This window comes from Lacerta agilis, chromosome 2, assembly GCF_009819535.1.
Source record: "Lacerta agilis isolate rLacAgi1 chromosome 2, rLacAgi1.pri, whole genome shotgun sequence".
NCBI classification, from domain to species: domain Eukaryota; kingdom Metazoa; phylum Chordata; class Lepidosauria; order Squamata; family Lacertidae; genus Lacerta; species Lacerta agilis.
In genome coordinates this window covers 100,423,576-100,434,661 of record NC_046313.1, presented here as the reverse complement: position 1 = coordinate 100,434,661, position 11,086 = coordinate 100,423,576, and the positions used below count along the sequence as shown (strand labels likewise).

At 46.7% G+C, this 11,086-nt stretch overlaps 1 protein-coding gene across 1 annotated transcript; it reads left to right on the top strand.

The window, feature by feature from the left end:
* Positions 1 to 360: 360 nt before the first annotated feature.
* Positions 361 to 7,214, top strand: KCTD6 (potassium channel tetramerization domain containing 6). The gene is made up of 2 exons (XM_033141336.1): positions 361 to 471; positions 6,451 to 7,214. Exons 1-2 carry the CDS (start codon positions 445 to 447, stop codon positions 7,135 to 7,137), a joined length of 714 nt encoding a protein of 237 aa, XP_032997227.1. The 5' UTR covers positions 361 to 444; the 3' UTR covers positions 7,138 to 7,214.
* Positions 7,215 to 11,086: the final 3,872 nt, after the last annotated feature.

The following is an 11,086-nucleotide window of genomic DNA, read 5'->3' as shown; positions in this document are numbered from 1 at the left end:
GCCCAGATAAAAATATGCGGACCATTTTTTAAAAGTGTGGATCACCTTCAGAGACCAGCGAGTGTTCATTATTTTAACTCAGGCGGCTGCGTAATGATTACCGTTTCCCTCCCCCTGCGAGGCGCAGCGCCTCTCTACAGCCGCAAAGGATGCAAGAAGGTCAGTGGCGGGAAGGTAATATATTTTTTTTGCAGGTGATTGTACTTGAGTTTCTTTGTAGCTGGAATCCGAGGCGCAGGCAAAGAAGCCTGCCTTTTGAAGTGGTAGAAACACCGCTCTCTTGTTCTTGCCTCTTCTCCGTCTTTGAAAGTGCTCACAATCTGCTCTGCCTTTTTCTCTCTCTCTCCCACCCCTACCAGGGAGGAGGAATAAGCCGTGAGTCGCATAAACTTTCAAAAGACTTCCGATAAATCCAGGCATCGCGCAGCTCGCGCATCGGAACAGATGGATAATGGAGACTGGGGATATATAGTAAGTATGCGCGGCTGGGCTGTGGGGGGGCATGGCAAGTTCTCCCAGGGGTTCTGTGTGTGTCTGCTGTGCACATGTGTTTGAATCTGCCCTCCTGTGCTCCTTTACCAGGCAGCTGGCCCCCATGCAAATGCTGCATTTCTTCCAGTAATAATACCCTGTATGTGTTGTTAGCTACAGGCCTACAGCCAAAGATTGGGCCAGTAGATTTCCTCTGTCAGCTGCCGGCAGAGGTGGAGAACCTTCTTCTAGCACGAAGGTCACACCCATTGAAGCTTTTAAGGAGTGTTAGAAACTCAGATAATACAAGCTAGGTGCCAAATGGCTCCTTAAACCAAAATTACAGCTGCCCAAATAGAATGCTTTGTTGCCATTTTGGCTCTAAAGTCTTAATTTTTCAAAGGATGAACTGAGTGTGATGGATCATCAGTTAAACATCTGGCTAGTTCAGGTGACAACCTTGAGCAATGTTAACAGGCTTTGAGAACTTAAAAGAAGATAAGTAACTTGATCCGGGGACAGTCCACATATATGTTGGCCTATTCCTACCTCTTCACAACGTTCGCAACGTAAGAATATTCTTCAGAGCTGTGTGAGGAGGGCAGTGGGATGGGTTAAGTGAAGACAAGCTACAACAATTAACTTTGACTTTGTTCGCTGCTCCTGCTCGGGCTGCACAGAAAAAGCATTTTGGTTCCTGAAATTCATTCCAATTGTGCAGATAAAATATAACTGATAGAATGCTACAGGATGTGTTATTAGTGTGTGGAAACAGCCAAGATCCAATGACCCCCCAGGCATGCACCTCCAGATGGTGGAGGTGTCGGACGCTGTCCTGCTGCCCAGGCATCTTCGCTGGGTTGCAAATAGTTGGTAGCCAGGTGCAAAATGCGCCTGGCTAATTTCGAACACTTCTTTTAAGCAGAGGTTGGGGTAGCCATCTGTCATGGATGCTTGAGTTGAGATTCCAGCATTGCAGGGGGTATGGTGAACCTGATCTTTCTCATCCGTCTGACAAAGCAGGCGACTCCACGGGGATTTATGCTATGCTGAATTTATGTCACAAGGATCTTTGTTGTTGGTACTCTTCTAACAGCTTCCTACTTGTAGTATTACTTATTTATCACAGTTATTTATATTTTGCCTTTCAGGGTACAAAGCCCCCGAAAGCTGCTTATAAGTAACATTTACATTTCAAAACGAAACATAAAGTTTTTTTAAGTCGTCAGGGTCTTTCACACAGGGCAGCTGGTGGTAGGTAGAAAGACCCTGGTTTGTGTGTGTGTGTGTGCTCAGGATACTCCAGCTGTAGCAAATCCCAGGTGTCCTTTGCCTACATCCTACAGACTACAGTGGTGCCCCACTAGACGAAAATAATTCGTTCTGCGAAAATTTTCGGCTACCGGGTTTTTCGTCTAGCGAAGCGGCAATGACAGCCGCGCTTTCGCTAGACGAAAAAAGAAAAAAAAAAGACGAAAAATTTTCGTCTTGCGAGGCAGCCCCATAGACAAATTCGTCTTGCGGGGCAGCCTTCCGCTAGACGAATGCCTTCGTCTAGCGAGTTTTCGTCTTGCGAGGCATTCGTCTAGCGGGGCACCACTGTATATTCATATCTGAGAAAGTTTTCATCTCTGCCTCTTTTCCTTTGAAAGAATGGGCAGTATCCATCAATAGCTCCTAATGCACAAGGAACAGCTGAAATCCCACTTAATAAGGCCTGCACAAGTGAATCTCCTAATGCCAAGCATCCTTTTCTAAAAGCCATCCCGCAGGCAACGGAAGAGTTAGATGAGCATCTCACCTTGACTCAAAAGCACTCTATGTCCTGCTTGTTCGCTCACGAATCTGCCCCTGCATGATGCCACATGGCCCAGCAGTGAATCTGCTTTGTTTTTTTCAGTGCAGTGGTCAAGAAGTCAAATGATGTTTGCAGCCAAGAAAGTTTTGTCTCCAGTTTCAGTATAATATTTTAAAGGAGCCTTATTTTGCTACAGTGGTACCCCGCTAGACGAATGCTTCGCTAGACGAAAAACTCGCTAGACGAAAGCATTCGTCTAGCGGGAGGCTGCCCCGCTAGACGAAAAAGTCTATGGGGCTGCCTCGCAAGACGAAAAAATTTCGTCTTTTTTTTTTTCCGTTTTGCGGAGCGCGGCTCCCATTGCCGCTCCGCAAGACGAAAACCCCGCTAGACGAAAATTTTCGCGGGACGAATTATTTTCGTCTAGCGGGGCACCACTGTATTTCTATTGACTCATCCTGGGGGGGCTTCTCTGGGCAAGTCACGCATTTCCCCTAATTGGCTCTTCATTTCAGCAGTTCGTTTGTTATGTAGCTCTTTTATTTCGACCTAAAAGAGTTCCTTACTTAAGTCTGGTGCCGCTGGTCCTCTCGGCGTTGGTTTCTTTTTTGTTCTGCTGAGCTATTTCTGCCTGGTATATGTTGAATGTGCATAGAGAGCAAAGGGGGCGGGGGGGGGAGAGGCATTGTGCTTGAATTCAGACTCTGTAACCTACTGGGCTACACTGTAAAGGCTAAGCAGGTTCCCTCCCTTCCAGACATATGCACACATTGTCACAAAAAAATTCTCCAAAAGTGTTGTGCAGCATTGTGGACAAAGGCACACGGGGTGCATAAGTGCGCTCATTCTTGGGTGAAATTGGCTGCATGGAGCCATTTAGTGCAGCCTCCAGGGGGGTACTATAATTGTATAAAGCCCAGTGGGGTTAATAGTAGACCAGCTGAAATAAATGGGCCTAAGCTAGCCATGGCCATGGATTTCAATGGCTCTGCTCTGGGTAGAGCTAACATTGGGTGCAAACCAATGTGGCCTGTGTGCCAGGAGTGCCACAGGGAACAGTGGTTTGCGACTCATCCTGGGGTGCAAGTACCCTTTTTGCACCTCTTACTTTTTGCAGCTTTGTAAATAAGGCCTAAAGAGGCAGTTACACCTCCCTTCACCTGGTTGCCCACCTTCCTCTCCTCTTTGGACAAGAGGTGGGGACACTTGTGCACAGGGGTGATGGCACCGTAAAATAACTCTGCATGAGCAGCAGGGTCTGCACTGTGATCTCAAAAGGAAATGGCAGGTCAGGTGAGAACGAGGCACAGAGCCAGGGTGATGTAGGATGAGTAAGATGCTGTGCCACTGATAGGTGGCTGCGTTCGGTCACCCGTCGGCAATTGTTCTTCGGCCCAAGAGAGCAGGTAATTGTATGGCTAGATCAGGGGTCTGCAACCTTTAAGACACAAAGAGCCACTTGGACCCGTTTCCAAAGGGGAAAAACAACAACTGGGAGCCGCAAAACCATTGCGACATTTAAAACAAATATAACGCTGCATATATTGTTTCTTACCTTAATGCAATAATAATAAATAACGTATAGGAGCCAATGCAAAGTATAATTAGTAAAAACAACAAGAATAAGTTATTACTTTTTTGCATTGACTCAGGGGCATACCCAGGATCAAAACTAGGGGGGGGGGCAAGCCATGGTCGTTCAGGTTGTGACATTTCAGCACGGAAAGGCGAATTATAGCAGTGCTTTATTACAGTAGTTATTACAATTATTTGCTTGGTTTTTTAAAATTTTTATTCTAGTTACATGTCTTATACCAGGGGTGGCCAACTCCCAAGAAACTGTGATCTACTTTCAGCAGTGATCTACCTCCATTTTTTGGGGTTCAGCTCAAAGTTGTTTTTAGGGGGGTGTGGTGGGTGGGAGAGAGGGCTTCCCCCTCTAAGATAGGTTGGCAAGCGAACTAATAAAGAAAGAAAAGGGGGGGTGGGAATGGAAAAGTGGGATGGAAAAATATAAATTGGGGGTGGGGTGGGGAGAATATCTATTAAAAATATGTAGTAGTTTAAAAAATAAAAATAAAGGGGGAAAATCTTTTTCTTCTTTTTCCTTTTTTTGAAAACAAAAACAAAAGGGGAAGAGAAAAGAAAAAGGGGGGATAGAGGGAGAAAGGGGTAATAATAAAAATGCAAATAGAGTGGCTGCAGCAGCTGTGGGGGTGTTTGTTTGTTTTTCGTTTGTTTGTTTGTTTTAAAAATGGGATTTCTCCCCTTGGATTAAAAAAGGAGGGGAGGAAGAAAAAGAGAGGGGGGTGGGAGAGCAAGGCAAAAAGCCAAAAAGCAAAAAACAGGTTTGGGGGGGGGGAATCACGCCAGGCACTGCAGCGCGCCGCCCTTGGGGCCCCGGGGCCCCGAGCCGCCCTTGGGGCCGTCTTGAGCATGTACACCGCCCGCAGCGAGCGCTGGCGAAGCACCGGTTGGCGGAGGTTTCAGAAGCAGCCTGGACGTTTTCGCCGCCGCCCCCCCAAAGCAGCTCTACTTCATCCTGTCGGCGACCATCACCGCCCTCCCGTCACGGCGACGCCTGGCCCGCCTGCTCCGCCCTCCGCGCGGCTGCTTTGAAAAGGATTCCGCCCGACAGGGGCCGCTCAGAACAGGGGCCGCCGCCACCTCCCGCCGCCTTTATTATCCCGACTCTTTTCTCTCTCTCTCTCTCTCTCTCTCTCTCTCTCTCTCTCTCTCTCGATAACTCGCAAAGCCCAGCTCCTTCTTCTCCCCGCCCTAACGCCACCCTCATTGGCATGTTCCCCTCAAACAGGAACAGGCATCCCGGCGGCTCATTGGCCGGACGAAGCATCGCTCTCCCGTGCCCGCCTCCCGCCTTCATCCTCAGTGGCTACCTCGGCGGTAAGGCCCCGGCTCCGAGCCTATGCGCCAAGGCGGGCGATCTGTCCTGCCAATCGGCACGCCGAGGTGGTAAAAGCTCAGCCCTCCCCACACACTTATTGGTGTGAAGAAGTCGCTTCCTCTCTCTGGGAGTGGTCAAGGTGGACATCAATCTTGGGTCTGTCCTCGGGAACCCCGAGAGGGCTGAGAAAGACCGCCCAGCTGTTCAACGTTGATGCGGATTATTCATGGTTTTTTTGGCCCCCCTTTTTTTGCCGATAACCATTTAATTATTATTGAAAGGGCATTGAAAGGGGGCATGCCGGAGCCGCGGGAGACCTGTCAGAGAGCCGCATGCGGCTCCGGAGCCGCAGGTTGCTGACCCCCGGGCTAGATGAATGCTTCCCAGAGGATGGTACAGTTGTGTTCCAGATGGAATTGAAAGGCAGATTATAAATACTGTTCTGCCTTATTCCCTTTTTATTAGGGGAGGAATCCAGCTGGTGCCTTTGGGCTCAGACGAGGGGCTTTTGATTCAGGCGATGCCTCTGCTAAGAGGACAGGCAATGGGGGGGGGGTTGTCCTCTCTCCCCTGCTCCCTCCTTGTGCCACCTGAAAATTGAGCTAGGGGCGCTCCAGAACAGGGCAGCAGGTGGCAAGAGGGAGAGCTGCAGGAGGAAGGGCAAATCAGGAAAACTCCCCTCCATTTCTGTTCTTCTTCTGGATCACAACACCTTCCGTGAGCGCAAGTTGGGCTCTACCCTAATTAACTTTGGATAATAATGCCCTGTGCTAAGTCATACAGCGGGAAAGTGCAGTTCTTAATTGTTTGTACAAGCAGTGGTTTTTTAAATGGTCGTTTAAGGTACTTAGGGACGCGGGTGGCGCTGTGGGTTAAACCACAGAGCCTAGGGCTTGCTGATCAGAAGGTCGGCGGTTCGAATCCCCGCGATGGGGTGAGCTCCCGTTGCTCGGTCCCAGCTTCTGCCAACCTAGCAGTTCGAAAGCACATCAAAGTGCAAGTTGATAAATAGGTACCGCTCCGTTGGGAAGGTAAACGGTGTTTCCGTGTGCTGCTCTGGTTTGCCAGAAGCGGCTTAGTCATGCTGGCCACTTGACCCAGAAGCTGTACACCGGCTCCCTCGGCCAGTAAAGCAAGATGAGCTCCGCAACCCCAGAGTTGTCTGCGACTAGACCTAACGGTCAGGGGTCCCTTTACCTTTACCTTTAAGGTACGTATGGGATATTCATATGTTGGCTTGTGAGAGCTCTGAAACCTCTCCTCTCCCCTTCCGCAGATGACTGAGCCGATCACTCTGAATGTGGGTGGCCATTTGTACACGACGTCGCTCACCACGCTCACGAGGTACCCCGACTCGATGCTGGGGGCCATGTTCCGGGGCGGCTTCCCCACTGCCAGGGACTCCCAGGGCAACTATTTCATTGACCGGGACGGGCCGCTTTTCCGGTACGTCCTCAACTTCTTACGGACGTCAGAGCTGACTCTGCCTCTGGACTTCAAGGAATTCGACCTGCTTCGTAAAGAAGCGGACTTCTACCAGATCGAACCCTTGATACAGTGTCTTAACGAGCCCAAACCTCTGTATCCCGTGGATACCTTTGAGGAAGTGGTGGAGCTTTCCAGCACTCGCAAGCTCTCGAAATATTCCAACCCGGTGGCGGTGATCATAACGCAGCTAACCATCACGACCAAAGTCCACTCGTTGCTGGAAGGCATCTCTAACTATTTCACCAAGTGGAACAAGCACATGATGGACACGAGGGACTGCCAAGTTTCTTTCACGTTTGGCCCATGCGATTACCACCAGGAAGTCTCCCTCAGGGTCCACCTGATGGAGTACATCACGAAGCAAGGCTTCACCATCCGAAACACGAGGGTCCACCACATGAGCGAACGAGCCAATGAAAACACGGTGGAACACAACTGGACTTTCTGTAGACTGGCGCAGAAAACGGACGACTGATTTCACCCTTTCTTTCCCCGTTTCTGTTCGTTTACTGTCCAAAAGCTATGTAGCAGCTTCTCAGAACAAGGTATTAGAGAGACTGGAGACTGGCTTCCACTCAAACAACATTGGAGAATCTCTCTGCATCTCTCTCTTTCTCCATATATAGATAGATAGATAGGTAGGTAGGTAGATAGATAGATAGATTTGTTTTAAATATTTATTACAGATTCCTAAGGACCGGAGAATGGGCATGCTCCGGCCTCTCATCTTCCGTCATGTCGTGAGGAAATGTTTGCATGTGCCTGCTCATTCCATCAAAGAAAGTTTTTTTTTCCCCCCGCAAAGGATGAAGCAAGAGGGCATCCTTGGAAGGACTGTGAAATAATTACATTTAGGACACATTTTCCGTGGTGTTCACATAGTACAATGCAAAGTGCTAAAAATCGTCTCCTGGTTTTTAACCTATGTTTAATCCGTCTAGTGCTATAACAAACCACTGGGAACATGCCAGAGGCTCCAGTCCAGTGTGAATTATGTCATAAGCTACACCAAAATGAATAAGAAACAGTACAAGAGAAAACAAAATAATAAATAAAATAAAAAATCCTTCCAGTAGCACCTTAGAGACCAACTAAGTTTGTTCTTGGTATGAGCTTTCGTGTGCATGCACACTTCTTCAGATACACATGCAAGCTCATACCAAGAACAAACTTAGTTGGTCTCTAAGGTACTACTGGAAGGATTTTTTTTTTTAAAAAAAAATTTTGTTTTGACTATGGCAGACCAACACGGCTATCTACCTGTAACTAGTACAAGAGAAGTTTGTGTAGGAGAAGTTCTCTCTGGACTGCACCCAGATTTGTTAAAAGTCCAGCTGGAGAGAAGAAAAGCTACCATCATGTAATCTAACCTAGGTTTCATAAATCAGTAAGCAAGCAGTATTAAAATAATTGAGGTGCCACCAGGCTTCTCCTGACCCTGGTTTTATTTTCAGCAGTACAGCCTTTTATAGTTATGAGAACGGTTTCTTTCTATGCATTATAAAACAAGCAACCAAATATTACCTATGGCGATAAAAATACAGTTAGAAGTATTTCCATTGGATTTGGAATGAAAAAATAATAATCCCTGTGGCAGAACTTTTTTTTTAATGCCTGGTGAAATATTATTCCCAGGTATAATGCTTGCCAGCAAGAAGCTAATAAAAAAATGAAAATTACAGATTTGATTTGTTTGTTTTTCTCTCTCTCGAAATTATTCCAAGATGCATAGGAGTAAATGAAAATGAAGAAGCATCTCTGAAAGTAAGAAAACTTTTTAGAATCACCGGTTGGAATTTTCTGAGCAACCAAAATAATGACAGCGCTGGATTTAGGGATCTATATCACACATGGCAGCTGGGCAGGGCGAGAGGAATATAATTGTGAAGAATTGCATCTTCCGTAGAATAAGAAAGGCCAGCTGGCACGCTGCAGGCCAGATCCAGCCCTTGAAACAATTTGATCTGGCCCTCTGAGGCCCCACCAAATGCTTTCCAAATTGGGTTAAAAAACAAATCTTGCTTTACAATTTCGCTTGCAAGGGGAAGAAGTTGTGAGTCTGCACGTATGTTTCATATGCATTTTATTGTATTGCTGTTGCATTTGCACTGTGGAAGTGCACAAATGCCACTGCTTAGTCTCCCATCATTTGGGGATCTTTCACGAAGCCGCCCTACCCTTCCCAGGCTTATGACCTCATACCATCTGAGCACTTGTGTTCTGCATCTGCTTAGTGCTAATAGATGCCAGAGCACCCTTTGCACTCCCGGCCTCCAGATGAGCACTCGGGGCAACAGAGGGTTCTCTTGAGAACATAGGAGCTGACCTTCTCTGCCATTGAAACAAACAAAAAGCTTGTTTCTCGTGGATGCAGATAAACGGCTTTTCAAAGTATTTAGAAATGTACAATTGCAGCAGTCTCCCTCACTTTGTGTTTGTGCATGGGGCTTGTAAGTAACACAGATATAGCTGGATGTCCCTTATACAATGAAATACACGAGGACAAGAAACGTGAGAAACAGTATTAATAAATATTACAAAGGAAGATGCCTTTAAGGTCATGCTTTAGAGCTCGCTCAGAAAGCAGTTCTGGAACATGGCATTCAGATGTGTGCTTGTGTTTGTGTACCAATTCATTCAACAATTGTTGCCACCTTGCTTGCAAATGACCTGAAGGGTTTTTAATTAAAAAGTCATTAAGTCTTGCTTTTGATTCTTTAGTGATGTGGGTGGGTGGGAAGGAGGGAGGTTTCTGCCTCTGGCAGATAAGGAGGCTTGCACCAGCATGTTTTCCCCTACAGTGTTTATTTTATTTTTTTTATTTTTAAAAGCATAGTGCTCAGTTAAAGACCGGGTAAATGGCCTGCATTAGCTAGTCGTTTCCCTAAACACTCCCAAATAAAATAGAGTGGATGCTCGGGTTGCAAACTTCCGGGTGCGTGACCTGAAATCGCGCAACCTGAAGTGGCCGTAACCAGAGGTATGACTGTAATCCCAGAAGACAGAATGCAAGAAGGGGGAAGGGGGAATTCCGAAGACAATGGAGGCCTGCAAAATTTAACTCAAGACTAAAAATATTTCTAAACATCAAGCAGGGGCGCTGCTAACTTCATCCAAGGTTTGCTTGACTCTTTACTCAAACCCTTTTCAGCATTTCAATCCAGTTAGCAGTTGATTTGGAGGGTTCCAGCACCAATAAATTCTGCACCCCTCCCAAAAAGCTGTTCTCCCCTCAAATATGTCTCCATTGACGAACCAACAACACCAATAGTTTCGATAAGACAACGTGGCATCACACGTTTTTATTTGCATTGCAATGGCTAAATTGTTCAACGTGCGAATAGCAGAATCTAAAAAAATTAAGTGGCGCCATTTAAAAATAAAACAACATTGTGTGGGGGAAGATAGACCCATCACCTCTTGGATTCCGAAGGAAACTTACAAGGACAACAGCTTTACTTGGAAATGACTCTTTCTTTTTGTTTAAAGTACTAATCTCAAGGATGCCATGGAGCTTACATTGGTAACGCATTATTCTTGTGAATGAGCTACAGATACAGCATAACGGCTAAGTGTGAGAAAACATATGCTGCATTCAACTTGTAGCTCGATTACAAACTCATTAGGTGGCCTATGTCAAGCTGTTATGATCCCTCCTTCGTCTTCAGAAGATGACAGCTCAAGGACCACCAAATGAGCTTCAAGGCTGAGTGTAGATTTGAATCCAAGACTCCTCTGTCCTAGTTTTGATGTTCTAACCACAGTCGCACACGCAGCCTCTTGTTCTTAAACTTTAATGCCAGCAGAGGACTTTCCCCATTCCTTTACTGCGCTCCTTTTAATTTATTCACAAGAACATTATTTATTGCTCTTTGTTCCTCAGCCTCCCCCCTCCTTGTAGGAGCTCAAAGTGCTGCACAATAATCACAAAAAATAAAATATGCATAAAACCACAAAACGCTTATCAGCAACGAAATACAATTCAACAGACAGTGATACCTAGACTGCTGAACTCCAGTCCAGCTCTGTACTAAAGTATGTTCTAAGTTTTCAAGAATGATAACGGCATGTGGGGGTGTGGGGGGGAGCCAGCTTTCCAGCAGGATGGAATTCCACAACCAGGGAGACACCACCGAGAAGTCTCTGCTTTGCATCGCAGCCCTGCGGCCCACGTCTCTCCAAGGGACCACAAGCACAGCTTTGCCATCTCAAAGCCTGAACTGACAGAAACTGAGGAAGGCACTTGTTTTAAGTACTTGAGTATCAAGCCACTTGGGGTTTTGTACCGATCCCTTGAATCGGGCGCAGTAGCTCATAGGCAGCCTGTGCAGTGCTTTAAGGATTGGTGAAACACGAGTCCCTCTTGCTGCCCCGTGTTCTTAGCTGCCAGCAGCAGTAGTGCCAGCTTTTGCACAGTCTTCAAG